At 41.2% G+C, this 19,527-nt stretch overlaps 1 protein-coding gene across 1 annotated transcript in view; it reads right to left on the bottom strand.

The window, feature by feature from the left end:
* The window catches only part of PKP2 (plakophilin 2), a 46,655-nt gene extending 39,544 nt beyond the window's left edge, over positions 1-7,111 (bottom strand). Inside the window, exon 1 of the mRNA XM_082772863.1 lies at positions 6,736-7,111. Coding sequence (XP_082628989.1) covers positions 6,736-6,949 — 214 coding nt within the window. The 5' untranslated portion in view covers positions 6,950-7,111. The remainder of the gene's footprint in view (positions 1-6,735) is intronic.
* Between the last annotated feature and the right edge of the window lie 12,416 nt (positions 7,112-19,527).

Here is a 19,527-nt window from a genome sequence, read left to right on the forward strand (position 1 = left end):
GATTATTTCTTTCACTAAGACCTCACTATTCTTTAAATTAAAGAGAAAGAAACAAAAAAAGAAAACACATGCACAATAAAACCCACAGAACCAAAAGCCTCAGGGTGTTTCTCTTTCATTGGTACAATGCATTTTCAAATAAAAGTCATTCTATTACGAAAAAATAAGTCAAGCTTTGTAACAGATACAGACAAAATGACTGTTAATGAAATTTCCAAGTTACTATGAGAATCTGCATACAGGAATATAAAACCCACAGGTTTAAAGAGGTGACACAGAAATCAAAAGCAGAAGGAAGATATTCCTCAAATCTGCCATAAATGGAGACACTGGAGGTTGCAGATGTTTAGGCTGAACATAATGCTGGTTAATAAAGAAGTTGGCCATGAATTTTCAAAATAGCAGATACTGTCTGAGAAAGAATACAAGAAATGGCAGAAGCAAATCATTAACTTGGTCGAATTGACGAAGTCTTCATTTCTAAAAATATTAGGAGTCATATGCACGAGGGACTTCAGGTGCTAAAAACATGCAGGCTAAATCCTGCTGGGATTTTGATAGCACCTAGCATTTGTGCTGAACAGCTAAGGCTTTCGGTTTGTGCAGTTAGACTCCTGGCTACAGCAGGTACATGTGGGTATCCCTAGGAACTTCAGTACCCCCAAGCCTTTAAAACCTTAGTGCATGTAGATCATAAAGGTTTGGCAAGGGTGAAAAGAAACAAGTCTCACATAACAGCAATAATTTGTAAATGATAAGTCCAAATTTGTGCATAATATAAAAGTGTATTGAGTGCAATAATTTCAAATCCAATTTATTCATACTTTCCAGTTACTTTTACTTGTTTAATCATATTTTCCAATTCTTGTACTTTGACTATGCAAGACAGTTTTGAACATGCATTAGGTGATTTGTTAAGACACATTCATGCTAGCTTGGCGTCAGTGAGAGTAGAATGATCCGGCCTGGTCTAACTCATGATTTGGATTGTAGTAATTCCTTCATGACACATTACAAGGTTGTCACAGCCAAAAGGTTACCCAAGTACATGACAAAGCAGTAACAGAAGACTGTTGTTTTCACACTGCAAAAACTTTCTGCCAATATACACTGACATCCAAAAACCGAAAATTCATCCGTCTCTCATTTTTATGATATAACTCCAATGTACAACTTCAGGTGCCCAGTAAGACATAGCCACATAGCCTATTGCCCAAGCCTGCTTTTTGAAGATTAGCTTTATTCATTGCTACCTATTAGAGTACTTTCATATAATTAGTGTTTAAGTACATACTCACAGATGATTGTTTCTCTATAGTTAGCATTTTTTGTCTTGTCTACTTAGGGAGAAATTATCTCCTTAGAACATAAAGAACCCTTGAGTAAGTAATTTTGGCATGTTTTTGTTAACTCTGAACTCTCTGTCTTTACTAAACTAAAACAAAATAATCAGGATAAAATAAAAATAATAAGGCAGTCCATGAAGCATACTAGTGTAAACTACATATCTAACAGTTGCTCTATTTGTAATATCAAAACATAGTCAGAAATTGCAACACTCATTTATCTCTGCTTGAACAGTGGCTTTATGCAGTCATCTGTTTTTAACCTTCAGTCTCCCTTTGAAACTATCTACCAGTAAACAAAACATTTTTCTCTTTCAGAGATAAACACAGTATATTTTAGCTTATGGAATTTCACTTTGCATTTTGGTATCTCTTGCTTTCTCTTACCGTACCAGTATTTATTCTTTTGTCAGCGTTTTACCCGAAGATTTATTAGGTAGGAATAAACTGTAGGTTGCGAGATGGGCCCTTTACTTATGCCAAAAGCCAGTGTGATAAAAAAAAAAAAAAGTGGTAACTAAAACACTGGACCTTTCTGTTAGTTATGAGAAGCAGAATAGGTGATCTGATAAAAACTTGCCTCCGTCAGTGAGGCTACCTCCAGGTAGGTTTTCACCATACTACAAACACCTACACATTTTTCACCTCTCGGATTTGCTCAGTATTACTTGTATTCAAAAATCATTAGGTAGTTCTTATATATCAGTGCACTGGTTAGGAGAATAAAAAATAATATATATATATATTTAAAGTATTATGTCTATAAATATGTCTTTATATTTAAAATATTATATCTAACATTTACTGTTAGAATTAATATTTTCTAACTGTGAGAATTAGTGTTTTAAATCTCACCGAAACTCTCTTCAGAAAATATAAATTCAGTTACTCATCCACAGGGGTCCATTGGATACCACATTTGGTTTCCAGCAGCCAGCCAAGGAAAGGATGGGTTTCCTACAGGCCCTGTGTCACATCTGTCAAGCAATGTGAATATTTTGGAAAACTCAGGCTTCTCAAAGAATAGCAACCACCCACGTGTGGATAATTGAATGGAACCTTTTATCACGACCTCCCCTTTCTCCTGTTAGTCTGAACTGAAGGAGTTCAGGAATGCTGGCTCTTTGGACGTGGACAGTGGAGTAGGAACACTACACCTCTTCACTATTCCTCAAGCCTAAAATAAAAGCTGTGCTAAAATCACCTAATATCACAACAGCTATGTCAAAATTTTGAGGTCTGACATAATAATTACATTATCAGGAAGGAAACTGAATAGATGATTGAGAAAAAAAAAAAAAAAAAAAGTCCATCCAGCCTTGCGGTGGTTCTTCTCAAGCCCTCTTAGGTGTGATAAACCCAATATTTCTAAATGCCCTGAAAGTTCTTCCCTAGCAATTGCTGGCTATAGCTGCAGACAAATCAATGTGCTTGGCCCTTGAAAATAACAATGCCAAGTGACATCGCCATGATACATGAGACATGAAAAAGACAATAATCCTCTATTAAGGAGGAATGTGTATCGGATTCCTCTTAAATCATGTGCATTGTTACCTCTCTGTTGTGCATCTTTTTCAGTACTTTTGTATCTCAATTATAACTGTGAAAGCCAAAATTTTGGCTTTAAATCTCCCACAGCAGGAATTAACTTTGTTGTACTCTGTACACAGAAATCTACTACGGACTATGATACTTTCATGCATGCTGAGTGCCTGCCTGCTGAGTATCTATTTTCCATTCCTTCTCATTGTGAGTGGGTGGTTATATTCCCAGCAGAAACTTGTAAATACTCCTGGTTTGTCATCTTTTAATCCCTTTGTATACCTCACCACTCACAGTGGACTGAGCTAGTGCCATTTAAGAATGACATATCAAAAACTTCACTGAATCACCCCATCTAGAGATGAAGGAGCCTTCTTTTTGATCATTCCCCTTCGTCACACTACTAGAGCATAAGTGGTCCCAAGGGACATTCCAGCATTTTTTACTTTGCATTAGTCAGTACATTTACACAAATGCTCAAATATTTTTCTTTTCTTCTGGCTCAGAAACCACAGGTGAGGTATTTAATGAAGCCAACAAAAATCAGAGGTCACCATCCGTATTTTCTTCTACTTTTATTTTATTTTTTTTCCCATGAAGATATAAAGAGAAAATTACTATGAAATTTGGTAAGATTTCTGCAAAATAGAAAACCGAGGACAGAAAACTCCTACAATTTCCTTGAAGCAAGTTTAAGAAAATTACTGTTAAGAATTTTAGAAGTGAAGAAATGTAAAGAAAAAAGTAAGGCTCTGAATGTAATCATTTAATGGTGCTGATTTGAAAACCATATAAGTTTGAATCCTGTTTTTTGTAAATATTCTGTGATTATAACACCCTGTGTTAGAGAAAACATCTCTACATAGACCATCGGTCCATTTGGTTTTGTGTGATATAATACTAAATTCTGCCCTCATCTTTTACAGCAGACCTGGTAAGGATGAAAGACAGGAAGAAAGACTTTGGTCCAACAATTACACTAGAGAAACATATATATCATAGATGAATTTAAAAGTCAATCAAAATCCAAGCCAAACAAGATCAGAAGTGGAATCATATACTGAAGTATACAAGGAAAACTCCCAGACAAATAAGACTGAACTATCTATCACTCCATTTCCATCTTTAAATAGCATTCATTTATGTGGCTGCTTTAGTTCAAAAATTTTCAGGGCAGGGCAACAATGTTTAATTTCCAAAGGTTCAGAAACTGATGAACTGAAAAAGTTATAGCTATTGTCAAACTGATGCTTGAAAAACTATAAACAATGTTTTACAATGTCTTCAAAAATTGTTGAGGCAGATTGTAATTTTAATCATTTAGCAGCTGAAGGAATCCTCAAATCCGATGATGACCTGAATATCTGTTATAAAAAACAGAAAGACGCCAAAAAAAGGCAAAGGGCATAAATTGAGGAGCAATATGAAGAAAAAAACTACCAAACAAACAAAAAAAAACAAACTTTTTTTCCATTCATTTTTCTATTTAAAAGTCATGTTGAAGGCTAAGCAGGCACCTTTGGTCTAAAACTTAAGGAGAAATTATCCTGCCTGGTGGGGTACTTCTTGCAGCTTCGAAGCCTCCACTACAGTTAGTGGAGAACAGGTGTGTGCAAACAATGCTGGGTAAGGGTTCTACTAACACTGATTTTCCATACCCAGTGGTTATGTGCCCTACTAATTTTAGACATGTATGTGAATGCTCTGGTTAGGTATGTGCTAAGTACCTTGCTGAACAGGGTCTGAAATACTCCTACAGATAGGACAGTTATAGCACAGGGACCTGCTTCTGCCCTTTTTAAATCTCCGTGTTATCTTCCTTGCAACTTCAAACAACATGAAACCTTTGCTGAATTTATCTTGAAAACTGTTACAACTTAGCCAAGTGCGTATTTCTTTTTTTGGCATACAAAATAGTGTATATATTTAAGATGTAGCTTACATATGAAAATTAAAATGTTTTTTAAAAGCCTAGTCAATCTTTGTGCAAGTCTTCTATGAAGAAAAAGCACGGTGGGACATAAATGCACATATACATTTATTTTTTAAGGAAAGTTAGCATGTTAAATACATAATAGACATTTCATGTACAAATATTTCAGATATATATACATAGATGGATAGCCATATGCATATATTTTTAATACACACACATGCATGTATAAATGGATGGAATATATGGAATATATTTTAGTTCCATTTATTTTTTTCTGAGCTTTGCAATGGGACTAAAAAATGCATGGTAAGTTGGGCACCAGAATATGTCTTAAAGAATAAAAGTTCATGTTACGCATGAACAATACATCTAACAGACATGACATTTGCCACTCCTCATCTAGAAGCCTGAGAGTTTTGCTCTCAGAAATGCAAAGTATTCAAATACTTGACCTTTAGAAAAAACAAGGCACACCATGACAACTACCCCTAAATCCGTCAGGTCTGTTAATGTACTGCAGAGAAGTTAAGACAAGCTAGAAAGATGGGAACTTTGTCTTCATAGTTTTATTACAGTTTAGAGACATGATCTCAGGTTCATGACACCATCTCATTTGTTCAACAATTGCTTTAGAAAGTCTTTTTCAGGCTGCTCTTCTCTACTGACAGAAAAAGAAATGGTTTGAAGAAAAGAACAGAAGAAAAGAAAAAGTTCTGAAAACTGTTCAGAAACTTTATTTAAATGCGAGCTGCCAAGTTAAGGACTTGCACACGTAGCTGCACATCACACAGCCATGTATGCCTCTTTATGTGATCTGTGTGCCCAGTTTTTCAGAGTATGTCCACACCTGCACTGTACTCTTTTTCACAGAATGGCTTGGTTGTAAGGGACTTTAAAGATTATCTAGTTCCAACTCCCGACTTTTTCAGTCTTTCATGTTCTTCATGACTTTTTCAGCCATGAAGTGTATTTTAGATGGAAGACAGAAGTATGAGGAAACATTCTTCTGCCTGACAAGATAGGTGAGTGGAGTATAGTCATAAATTTAAAGCCCCTTTGCTCATAGATTTTTGCAAATGAAAGGTGACGGCTTCTATAATGACACCCCTAGCAACATGGCGTAAAACCTACAAGTTTGCCATATCTTTGTATGTAAATACAAGATATATATATATATTTAAGTTCACTGTAAAAACAATGCTTTTCTTCTCTATTTGCAGTTAAGATTACACCCCTCAGGCAGCTGGCCTGAAACCCTGAGTGCTGACGAAGTCACCCTGCTGGGGCCTGATGCTGCAGATCCTGGATGTGTCAGACCGTGTGGCGACTTCCATTTGCACCGTGCACGTCGAAGAGCAGCATGAATACCCCTCTGGCAGCACTGCTGCCCAACGTTTCCCATCCACGCCTTTCCTGGAGTTATTTTGCCAAACCTCCCTTTAGTTCACTTCGAGGTGAAACAGGGAAAACCACTTCCGACGTTTCTCCCCATTTCATTTCGCAGACAGGGCCAGTGGGTAGACACGGAGTTACTCAAGCAAGCCCAAGAGATGGTTGCTGGGGTTGGAGGACCCAGTCTCCACTCGTCCGTCCGTCCGTCCGTCCGTCCATCCATCCATCCATCCATCCATCCATCCATCCATCCATCCATCCATCTGTGCGTCTGTCCGTCCGTCCATCCACCCACCCACCCACCCCTCGGGCAGCCGTGCAGGGCGAGCAGCTCCCCCGACTCCCCGCAGCTGCAGCGCTGGGGAGTCACAAACTCCTCACCCGGGCCAAAAGCACGATGAGTCGCGATAGAACCACGCCTGTCGCGAGTCCCGCAGCGGTACCGGCTGCTCGCAGCGACCCGCCCCGCCTCCCCAAACCCCCTTGGGGCCAGGCAGGGCGCGGGGCTCGGGCACTCACCATTGTGCAGCGAGCCTCGGCTCCTCCTGGCCAGCGTCTGCTGGACCTGCCGCTGGATCCGCAGCGCCTTCTCCTCGCCGCCTCGCCCGCCCGACAGCTTGAGCCCGGCCTCGGAGGGCAGCGCCAGGCTGGAGCTGTCCAGCTCCCCCAGGATCTGCTGGCCCAGCACGGTGCGGATGTAGCCCTGCTCGCCGCCGGGGCCGCGGCCGGCCATGGGCTCGGGCGGGCTGAGCACCGCTGGGCTCCGCTAACCTGATGCGCCGCCGCCGCCGCCGCTCGCCCCAGGACGGACGGCAGGGGCCGGGCCGGGCCGCGCCCCGCGCTCAGCACGGGCCCGGGGCCTGCCCCGCCCGCCGCGCAGGTGCCAGGCACGGCCCGCGCCCCCGCGCCCCCGCCGCCTCCCCGCCCGCTGCCGGGGCCGGGCCGGCTCCTCCCGTGCCTCCGCCACCGCCTCTCCCCTCCCGGCCCCGCTCGTCCCCTCCCCTGCTGCCTCTTTTCGTCCCTGGCAGGGACAGGGACGCGGCGGGGCGCGGTCACTTCGCCGCCGCCGCCCCAGGCAGTCGCCGCCCGGCCCCGGCTGTCCCGTAGGGGCTGGCGGAGAGAAGCCGCTGGACGTGACCGCTGTTGTAGACACGTACACCCCTCACACGCCTTGCGCTGTAGCTATTTGGCATTACGCTGGCTGGTTTAGGCACTTCTACGCCTTACACTGAGATACGAAACTGCTTTTACACACAGCGGGCCCCGGCTGTAAAGATAAAAACTTTCGGGCGGGGCTGTGCTGGGAGTAGGCGCAGGGCTGCTGGTGGAGGAGTTCTGCTGCTCTCCCCGGTTTGCAGCTTGCCCTGAGGGTTTGCAAAGGGGTGAACTGAAGCCGTCTGCCCTCAGTGCCATTGTAAAAAGGTGGCAAGGGAATTTCGCAACTAAAGACCGTGGAAAAACAAACAAAACCAAACCAAACAGCAACCAAAACGCCCGGCAGGCTGTTCTGCAAACATCTGTGCTGGTGTTTACTGTCCTGAGTGGCTTCTTACTTGCTGAAATAGGGCTCAGTGAAGGGGAGCACGATGGAGGCTCCAGCTCCCCCACTGTCTCGGATACGACGTGGAGTTACTGTATAAACGGGCCCTGGGGTCGGCTTGATGTGAGAGGCGGAGGGAAAAGGGAACATGCAAACTCTTGTGGATAGGAGAGTGTGGACTTGCACGCTCCGTTTAGAAAAATAAATAGGTGAAGCAGGGTTTCTCAATGTAAAAACCAACCAACCAAACAAAAACAACAAACCAAACAAAAACACCAACAAACTGAATGTAGGCACTTTCATGGAAAATCTGGTAGTTCTTAAAATCTGGTATTTCGTAAAAGCAGATGAAAGGTGAATATGGCTTTTAAATCCATTTGTTGCTATATTTCTGAGGGCCACTGGCACTCAAAATGATCTGGGTGTGGCTTTTACTTTTTTAACCAGTACTTCAGACAGTGGTGAGGGCACAGGGTGGCTGGGAGTGGGATGATCCTTGCTTTATGCCATAATGTAGGAGCAGTTTCCTGGTTATTCTCTGAATACTGAGGAGTGGGGGAGGAACTGGCTCTGTGTGTAGGAGTCCTGCTTGCTGACACACATTGCAGCAGCGCAATCCTTTTGCCTTTGATTCACTCTTTGTCTCTCTCCCATTTTTCTTTAAGAGGAGGAGGCAGTTCTGTCCTGTCCTGTCACTCGGTCTGGCTCATGTCATCTCCTTTTGTTCTCATGTGCCTTATCACAGGAAAGGTCATATTAAAGGTTGCATATGACATGGGGTACCAGGTGGGAAAGAAGAACAGAGATTTGTGAAGAGGAGGAAGATGGAGCTATGTGGCAGAACTATGACAGGCAGGCCGAAAATGCAACAGAGAAGTAGAACAATAAAAAAATGGAAGAACGGGCAGGCTAAAGCAGGAAAAACAAATGGGAAGATGCATCACAACTCAGAAAGAATGTAAACTATGTTAGAAACTATGTTAGATCCTTTTAGTAAAATACAGACAGTCACAAAAGCATTTGCAGTAAACAATAGATACTATGTTCTTGTTGCGCGTCAAGAACTGGCAGGCACGAATGAGTGGAGACTACTGAGGAGATTAAAAAACATTTTTAAAAATGTGGAACATTTCCTCCCATCCTCTCTTTTTCTGCCCTCTTCTCCATTCCTGAACTTCAGCACAAATATAAATTCTGTGTAGTTTCTATAGTTTGGTTTTAAGCATACAATACACCTGAAATGGATCCAAGATTTAGAAGATACTCTTGTAGAGGGTGTCCTCAGATGCCATTGACACCACATATGGTTTCACAAGCTCTTAGCACATTAGCATTACTTCTCTTGGATTAATTAAATTAATAAATCGAATTATTTAATTATTAAGTTATTGATATTTTATTTTTTAATTATTTATTGAATTATTAACTTCATCGTGCAAGTATGTATGTTTGTGTTTGTAGCAATCTGTGGCAACAGAAGTGACTGTTTTCTCTGGGCTTTAAAATTTTTAATGAGATTTCTGGGACAGATTGCTTTCCTTGTAACTATAACTGCTAACTAGAAAGCTGTGGGGGTGGAATATTTTTCCCTGCACATCCATTCAAACAATGCTTAGTCAAGAAAATAATAAAATAAAAATGAGTTAGGACACTTTCTTATGCAAGGAAAATAACAAGATACCATGTAAATGATTGTTCCATCGATACAAAATTATTCAAAGTTGATTCATGTTACGTGAGAAGGAAATATGTGTCATTTGTAGATTCAAAGCAATGGGATAATTCAGGGATTATCCTTGAATGGATGGTGACTTGTGATAGATGATTGATCATCCTTTTTTTGAACAAGAGGTTTAATTATGATACATATAGTGACTAAAGGGTGAAGAATCACAAAAACATTCATTTCCTGTCTGGTGTCTGATGGAGTCAAGGAGCTCAGAAAATTAAAGGAAAAAGTTTTCTATAACACTTGTTTCTTATTCTGTCCAGGTGTGCTTGGCCTAAACCATGCAACCTATCCCCATTAGAAGTCCCATACAAATAAAATGTATATATATAATACGTATAATAAGATGTATATTGTGGTAGTTCATCCTTTCACTCTTTTCTCTCTTTCCTACTACTGCCCTCTCTCTGTGATATGACTTAGAACAAGCTAGTTTTGATGGTATGCTGAAAACAGATTATTTCCAGTTTAGAGAAAACCGATGGTAAGTATGGACATTGATGTGTTCAGTTGAGGTGTGACAGAGCTCGACAACAATGGCATCATTTTAAATACAAACAAAATTATTCCTAAGTACATCTCTAGGAATACCTGGAGAATGAAATGCTATTCAATCATTTTTGTTTCCTCAGTTATTTATGCAAGGTCTGGATACCATGGCTGAAGGTGTTATGTACAAGTACAGGCTAGTCACGAATAGCTGGATTGTTTCCACATCTGGCCTAATCATTTGAATAACCCTGCCGAGTGAAAACGAACCAACTCCTCCCTGCCTGCAAATCCCCTCCGAGGACAGAGCAGCCGCACTGCCACCGCGTGTTCCTTTTGAGGAATAGACATCCCAGCGCCGCCGCCTTGCTGCCATTCCTCTCCAGGGTAAAACTTGCAAAGCAGATTTATAGAGTATCAAGGAAAGAGTTAACTTCACCCTTAGACATCTGAGGTCAGTATTTTATTGCAATTTTATTTTTCACAAGAGATAAAGCTGAAGTTAAATCCATCTGTCTTTTGCATCAGGCACAGATAACCCATACTCTTACGGATATATTGCTCTCTTTAATCCTAGCATAATTTCTGGAAGCAGAGGAGGAGTATATCAAACATCTTTGTTCTTTAATATAATTTAAAGATATTTTTCAAAGTCACCTAGGAGAAAAGTGTTACTTTTGCATTAATAAAACAAGTACGAAAGCAGTTCTCTGAGAAAATTGTGACAAGTAAAAACAGTAAGGTCTTTGATAGGCACTCTCTACCTGAGCCAGACAAGGTTCAAAGGAGTGGCAGGTTGCCTGACAAAAGAAAACAAACACACAAAAAAGATAACAATGATCTGCAGCCAGTTCTAGGAACATTACAAATCTTCCATCACTCTGCATTTCAGGGAGGTGTGTGTGCTAGTGTGGGTCTTGGAAAGCCAGCCCATAGCCTAGAGCTGGCTACCCTTCCTGAGTTGTGAAATGTCAGGTCAGAAATGCCAGATGGATGTGAGATTTGTTTTATACCTCAAGAGAGCCAAGGGTTGCAGGAATTTAGCATGGACCTCAAGATATAGATAACAGTGGCTCCTCAGGCATATGGCTTTTTAATGGTGCAGTATGACAGGACTAACTTGTATCTTGACCTGTGGGGTAAATCCAAGTTCATTTCAGCAGTCTTGCCTCTTTTTGTTTTCTCCTGTGTCTGAAGGTATTGTTTATTTAGGTATCTGAAGGTATTGTTTATTTAGCCTTCCTGTGCCAGAGTGGCAGCTGACATTGGATAGTTTTGTCGCTCCCAGGTAAGGTCTCTGCTTGAACTACTTATGAGCCACAGACCACTGAAAAGTTTTTTTACTTCCCCTCACTGCCACACTGAGCTTGATCTGATGGGAATGGGATGCTACTGCTGGAGGTCTGCTAAAGATCTGAACTGGGATGTACTCATCCAGGGGATATTTTTGGATGTTCAGCCCAGTACATATTGTGGGGTTAGATTGTGCTCTGAAACATGAAGTAGATAGAGCTGTGCTCAAGAGGAAGAAGTCTGTGTTTGTGTGTGTGCTTGTGTGGCTACCCTTGCATAAGATAACATCCAGCTTTTGCTGTGATGCTGTAAAAGGATTTGATACAGTGGTTCAGACAGCAGGACCAGGGGGATCTGAAATGAATTTTTAAGAGTGACTTCTGTGGAGTCTCCCCAGCAGATCCAGGCCTGTTTTACTTGCTGGTGGGCTCCTCTTTGCACAGCAGGTATGGGAGGCCTGGTTGCACAGCTCCAGTGGGAAGAGATGTTTGGTGAGCAAGAGAGGAGGAAGAAGAGTTAGTCCAGGTTTATCAGAGCTGGTCAAGGCTTGCTAGAAAAGCAGGTGAACCTGAGCAGCAAGGAAGCAAGGGCAATGCTGGTAATGTTGCATTTAAGGATTAACAAAGTAAGGGCACAGCCTGTGTATGCATGGGACCCTTTGGTGACCCAGCACTGGCTGCCCTGGCAACAGCCTGTGCCTGGGGCCTGCCTTCCTGTCCTCATTTCTTTTTCTTCCAGGTCCCTGAGCTCTCACTGCTTTATCCTATAATTCCTAGTCTCCCTCTTTTAGTAATCAAGTGTAATAATTTAAGTGTGATTTATTTTATTTTATTATTTTTCTTTCTTTCCAGGCTCAGAGCCACACATAGCCAGTTACTGGATCAAAGGCTGTGCTGTGCATCTGTCAGTTCTTAAGTGATCTGGGCACTGGGGAGACAGCCAGGAAAGATGCAGGAAAGCATAATCAAATGGTCTTATCAGATGCTGCCTTAAAAAGAGCAGCAATGTGATGTGACTTGTTTGCAAGGTTTGGAATGAAAGGAATGAAGCGGGGCTAAATCAGTAAGCTGCAATCAATGCTTTGAGTAATACTCTCATTCTGTTGTCTCAGGTGGCAGTTGTTCTTCCATGCATTAGCATTTCGGTCCCTGTAATAAAAGAGCATGTTGTATATAGAGGTGGAGATGTGAATACTCTAAAGCTGTTGACACAGGAGCACAACACCGGTGTTTATTGGAGTTGCTATTGCATGCAATATCACCTGGAGGCTCTGAATTTTATTAGGCCCTCTTTTGCTAGGTTCTGTGTATAATGAGAGGTTTTTGTTCTCATTTTGTAGTACAAGTAAGGAATACATCTAAATGACTGTTGTTTCATCTTCTTATACAAGTCAGGGACAGAGGAATTAAATGCAATTCCTGAAGAAATGTGGTAACTCAGAAATTGAAAAACATTTTATTTTTTTTTTCATTTTTTTTGGTTGCTAATTTTGAGATTTATGAGATTTGGTTATTCAAGATACGATAGAGCATCATTTTAAAACACCCTTTTTCTCCCAGTATTAGTAGAAAGATTTTTACTGGTCATGTTTCCCATCAAAGCATCTTCTGAGCTAAAACTAAAATTTTGTGGATTTTTTTTTTTTTTTTTTTTTTTTTTAATATCAGCTGTCAACACCCCTATAACTGGGGGTATAATAACAACAACAACAACAAAATGTATTTTCATTAAACTATCTTAATTTCTTCTGATAGCATAATGAAGTTGTAGAAAACAGGGATGAATGGACTTGGGGAGGACATCTACTAATTTCCTGCTGTAAAATAGGATTAATTGTATATAAATATCATAGATACCTAATCTTCTTTCAATATGTTATTTAATGGGTGGCTATTTCTGTATGATACCGCTTTTCCACAACCTGAGGATACACACAGGAAAAATCTGTTATACTAGACACTAATTTTCATAATGCTACATTAATGCATCCAAACCAGTCACCCTTAGAATATGACAGAAAGCACTGAAACATACAGGAGATTAAGTTGGAAGAAAACCAAAGTGCACATGCATATTCATTTTGGGCTCATTCCTTAACTTTTCTTCAGCAGCTTTGTGCACAAAGCAGTCACAAAGCTGGCCAGCTTGTTTCCTTGGGAAAGGGAAGTCTCAGATAGGCTCTAGTTGCCAGAATATTTATAATAGATTTGTCTGTGAACGAGCAGGTCCAGCTGGCCGGCAAGAACTGCGGCTGTGGGCTGCTCTATGAATACAGTCATTTCCCAGTAGGTCTCCTTCCTTCCTTCCTTCCTTCCTTCCTTCCTTCCTTCCTTCCTTCCTTCCTTCCTTCCTTCCTTCCTTCCTTCCTTCCTTCCTTCCTTCCTTCCTTCCTTCCTTCCTTCCTTCCTTCCTTCCCTTTCAACTTATTTTCTTCCTTCCTTCCTCTTTTTTTTTTTTTTTTTTCTCTTCTCTCATGGCTTTCTTTCTCTCTCATTTTCCTTTCTCTCTCACACTCTTTCCCTGTCTCTCTGTCCTTCTCTCTCTCATGTTTTTTTACCTCCCCTTTCTCCTGCATCCCTTTTCTCTCTCTTTCTCTCTTTCTCTCTTTCTCTCTTTCTCTCTTTCTTTCTCTCATTATTATTATTATTATTATTATTATTATTATTATTATTATTATTATTATTATTATTATTATTATTATGTAAGGAGTCAGACCCTTCATGGATGCATTTTTTGTAGTAATTTATTCTGGATGAACCAGTACAAGAAAAGTACAGTCCAACCTGATCCTGGCTCCAAATAAATGCAACCAGTTCTGTGGTATAAACAGTTGCCTTGTTTCCTCTACTTCTCTGTTCCCATGAATCTCTCACACCAACCTCCCTCCCTTGCCCCCGTTTTGTTCTCAGAATAGACCAAATATTACAATGAAAAGTTCACATTCCAGGATTTTCACTGCAGTTTAGGGAGTGACATAAGAACAGGAAAATGCCTGTCCTGGATCAGACCAAAGATCTAGGTAGCATGCTCTGCTGCAAGATGTGCAACAGTAGATGCCTAGCACAAGGTGAGCTCAAAAGTAGAGCAGTAATCCCTTTGTATACATTTGCAGCTTCCAGCAAAGTGCAACTTAGGGATATCTTTAGTCAGAGGCAGTACCTTTGTGTTTAATTGTCTTTAATGATTTCCCCTCCATGAATTTGAATAATGTCTTTTTGCATCTGTGTCAACTTTGGCATCACTATTGCCCCTTTGTAACGGGTTATACAGCTTAATTATAGGGTATGAGAATATATATTCCCTTTTGTGTTTTTTGAACGTGCTTGATTATAATTTCACTTGATATCACCTATTTTCAGTATTATGAATTAAAAGAGAATAAGCTATTCATCCTCTCCATACTACTGACTTTGCAGTTCTCTATTCTGTTCCTCTGCAACTGATTTTCCAGCCCTAACCTTTTAATCATTCTTTTCATGGAAATTGCTTCAGGCTTTAGACCATTTTAATCACCCTTCTCTTTTCTAGTTCAGCTTTATCATTTCTGAGATGGAACATCAAAACTGCACACAGTATTTAAGATGTTGAGACACCTTGGATTTGTATAGTGATATATTGATTATATCCCATTTTATTCTCTATTCTGCACCTAATAATTCCTTAATATTCAGTTAGCTTTTTTTTTTGACTGCTTCTAAGCTGATGTTTTGAAGTTAGACACTTGTGCAAATGGTTCTTTGTCTTGCCTTCATGCCTTCTGCAAGCATGTTGAGTATAAACACATTTCAGTTAGTATTACAGAGTGATAGCAACCTTGGGACACAGAACAAAAATACCTCTCAGAAGGTCAAAATCCAGTTCCTCCCGTTGAGTTCGCTGACTAGCTTATCCATGAAACAGTCATGTGCAATGTCTAAAAATACCCTACTGTGACATTTAATACTACACAATAGTAACTAAATGATCCTATTATTTTGGTGTTTCCAGTCCTGTCTGTCTCTTTGAATCCTATTTTTTCTCTAGTTTATCACTATCATTAACTCATTATCTTGACTAAAATGGTGCTAAGGTCACTGTGCCTTGGGAGTTGCTTTTAAATATTTTGCTTGACATTTCTAAATGATATTTGGTTTTAGCAGCTGGACATCTAACCACTGCTGTAGCTTTGGCGAACTCACAAGGTACATAATGATGATCTGGACGAGGGCATTGAGTGCACCCTCAGTAAGTTTGCAGATGACGCCAAGTTAGGTGCGTCAGCATTCTCCTCAAGAAACTGGCTGCTCTTGGCTTGGACTGGCGCACGCTTTGTTGGGTTAGAAACTGGCTGGATAGCCGGGCCCAAAGAGTCGTGGTGAATGGAGCCAAGTCCAGTTGGAGGCCAGTCACTAGTGGCGTCCCCCAGGGCTCGGTGCTGGGGCCGGTCCTCTTTAATATCTTCATCGATGATCTGGACGAGGGCATCGAGTGCACCCTCAGTAAGTTCGCAGATGACACCAAGTTAGGTGCGTGTGTCGATCTGCTTGAGGGTAGGAAAGCTCTGCAGGAGGATCTGGATAGGCTGCACCGATGGGCTGAGGTCAACTGCATGAAGTTCAACAAGGCCAAGTGCCGGGTCCTGCACCTGGGGCGCAATAACCACAAGCAGAGCTACAGGCTGGGAGAGGAATGGTTGGAGAGCTGCCAGGCAGAGAAGGACCTGGGAGTGATGGTGGATAGTCGGCTGAATATGAGCCAGCAGTGTGCTCTGGTGGCCAAGAAGGCCAACAGCATCCTGGCTTGTATCAGGAACAGTGTGACCAGCAGGGCTAGGGAGGTGATCGTCCCCCTGTACTCAGCTCTGGTGAGGCCGCACCTCGAGTACTGTGTTCAGTTTTGGGCCCCTCGCTACAAGAAGGACATCGAGGTGCTTGAGCGGGTGCAGAGAAGGGCGATGAAGCTGGTGAGGGGCCTGGAGAACAAGTCCTACGAGGAGCGGCTGAGGGAGCTGGGCTTGTTCAGCCTGGAGAAGAGAAGGCTCAGGGGCGACCTTATCGCTCTCTATAGGTACCTCAAGGGAGGCTGTAGCGAGGTGGAAGTTGGTTTGTTCTCCCACGTGCCTGGTGACAGGATGAGGGGGAATGGGCTTAAGTTGAGCCAGGGGAGTTTTAGGTTAGATGTTAGGAAGAACTTCTTTACTGAAAGGGTTGTGAGGCATTGGAACAGGCTGCCCAGGGAAGTGGTGGAGTCACCATCCCTGGAAGTCTTCAAAAGACGTTTAGATGTAGAGCTTAGGGATATGGTTTAGTGGGGACTGCTAGCGTTAGGTCAGAGGTTGGACTCGATGATCTTGAGGTCTCTTCCAACCTAGAAATTCTGTGATTCTGTGATAATGCTGTAGAATATACATCAGCTTTAACTAGGGAGGTCAAGTGTGCAAACACATACAAAACTACATAATTTTTACTCATAAAAAAAAAAAAAAAAACAAACAAAAAACTTAAGTCAAAAGGAACTGTAGCAACATATTCAAGAGAAACACAAACTTTACCTGTAGAGAGTAAAGTGGGAGAAAACCAAGTCATGCTGGCCCATCTCAAGTGTTTTCAAACTTCCACCAAGTTGTGTCTTAGCGTATATATTTTATTCAGTATAAAGCTAGTCTCTATCTTATATTGACTTAAAATATCTTGATATGAAAACTCATTTGATTCTGTTCTAGTAATAGCAGTTGAATTGCTTGCTTACATTGCCTTTGTTCCAAAGATTGTGAAATATTTTACATGCATTCATGAACTAAACTCGAAAACATCACCCAAACAGAATGTTTGGCAACTAGTTCCCTACCCAGGGCCATCTGCAAAATGAAATGAAATCTAGGGGATTTTTCTAGAAACATGCTCTAGCTGGGGCTTGATCAATATACTCAAGCACTTTTATATCCTCCCTCCCCTTTGCTGCTTTGTTGCATAACAAATTCATGTTTATTTATCAGTACCACAACATTTGCCATCTGTTAATCCAGGTGCTGGATCTAAACAGTACATATTCTGTATGCCAGTGGACAGTTCTTTTCTATGTGCTATGTCTCTGAAGTTCAGTATGGTTTTAATATCAACAGGAGATTGGAAAGTTGTTGCCTCCTTTGCCAGTTTGTGGAATCTTTTAGATAAATTATACAAGTGTATGCACTCACATTCTGCTCTCTGTAGTATTCTCTTTCATTTTCAGCTTAATGAAATTGTAACTATAGGAATTTCCTTCTCTCGGATGCTTTTAGATAACTCCGAACATGCTGTGCCAGCAACCGTTGGAATTTACACCCCTTTGTCAACTCTAGACAATAACTCCAGATGGGATCTGGGAGCTTTGTAAAGCACTTCCTGAAAATCTGAAGAAATCCAGCCAAATGTATCCCTGATGTGAAGCCACTGGTAATAATGGAGATACAGCAAGAATAAACATTGGTTTGGTGCCCACTAAATCTGTTTCATTTCATTTTGGCAGAATGTTTATGAAAATTTTTAAAACAAATCAGTCAGTCTCTCCATAATCTGAATCCAGCATGGCTATTCTTAGTCAAGCTGTGCTTTTTTGACATTCGCTAAACCTAACTTATCCCTAGAAATGTTGCTGGTGATAACTTATCATAATGATAATGATGATAATGTTGATGATAACTGTTGCTGCAATAAGGTCATACCTCAATGGACATTTTAAACTGGACTATTTGTTCAGTTGAAGAGCAAGTGAAGCAGACAAAGATATTTTCTGCCTGGATTTGAGCTGGAAGAAGGGACTGCACGAAATTAAGCAGTGTCTGCCAGATCCTGGGTATGCAGTGGCCAGTAATTTAACTGGAGAGGTCACTGGGGGCATCTTCTGTTACTGACATGTCTCATGACAGCCTCTCTAAAACCCCTGCTGAAAGTTTTCCTCACTAGACGTGGAATCAGCCACAGCCAGGGATTGGAATGTCTTCCCGAGTTCTGTTTTTTAACATGGAAAAGACACCAAAGGCTCCCAGTTGTTAAATCAATGTTTTGCAATTAATATAAAATAATAAATCAGGGCATGACAATTATTTAAGATAGTTTTCTAGTTAAAACAGATGAAATATATATATATATATATACATATATATATATATATACACACACACAAATATATATATTTATTTATTTCCTCCCCCTGCCCCTGGGTTAGTTTTCTGTGAGATTGGCAGCTGAAGGAGCAAGATCAAATCTTCTGGCAGGCAGGTAATGTGAAATGGCCCCCTGAGTTTTGGCTGTGGCTTTGTTCTCTCTTGCAGGCTGCCCCTCACTTAGTTTCTCAGTCCCTGTTGCTACTTCATGCTGTTTCTCAGTGCATACTGTCCTGTTTGCCCGTGTGCTCCAGATGGTTCCCTCAAGCTCAGCATTTGATCTTGCTTTTGAGGAAAAAGGCAACTCTTCCTTTCTCCCTCTCTTCAAAGAGTTCCATATAACTCCAGTGCAGTAGGCCAGAAGAGATGGACCTTTCTTTCTCGTGAGCAGCCAAACACAACAAAATGCATGCTACCAGAAGCAAATTAAGTAATTTTGTCAAAAAATATGTGGGCCTATATATATGTAAAATACACACATGCAACTGCATAAAAAACAAAACTTAATGTCTGTGCAGAAGCTGCAGACAGCTGGAAAACATGCATGAGTTACTTTCCATTAGCTTTCCTCTCACTACTGGGATTCATCCCCAGCTGCTTGCTTATTCCCTCCTGCTCCGAGTCATTTAGTCCCTCTTCTCCCCATCATAGGAAAATATTTGAAAAAATGTCTTCACAGCATCTATGCTATGTTCCATAGCTCTGAAACAAGATCTTGGCAGCATTTCAGACGAAGAAAGTTACACACTTTTTATGTAGATCTAGGGTACTGTAGCAGCTTTCTAGGATTTTTTTTTTTTTTTTTTTTGTCGTTGCTTGGTTGATTTTGTTTATGTTTCTGTTTTTGTTCTTTGCATCCTCTCCTACCCCATTGTGCAGGCTGCTCTGAGGTCTTGGATCTGATGTTCAGTGCTATGCCATGTTCTGCTTTGAGGTATGGCTGTATGTTATTAAGAGGTAATATGACTCTTCTTTTTATGCACACACAGAGGTATGCACAGATGTGCACAGACTAATGCTCTCATTCCAGGGAAACCCAGGGGAGTTCACTGGGGAGGAAGAAACTCTGGATTTCTGTTCTACTCATAGCTAAGAAACAGGACTGCAAATACATTTTTCCACAGACTTTGAGCTTTT

This window comes from Aythya marila (genome assembly GCF_965140915.1).
Source record: "Aythya marila genome assembly, chromosome: 1".
In the NCBI taxonomy this organism is placed as follows: domain Eukaryota; kingdom Metazoa; phylum Chordata; class Aves; order Anseriformes; family Anatidae; genus Aythya; species Aythya marila.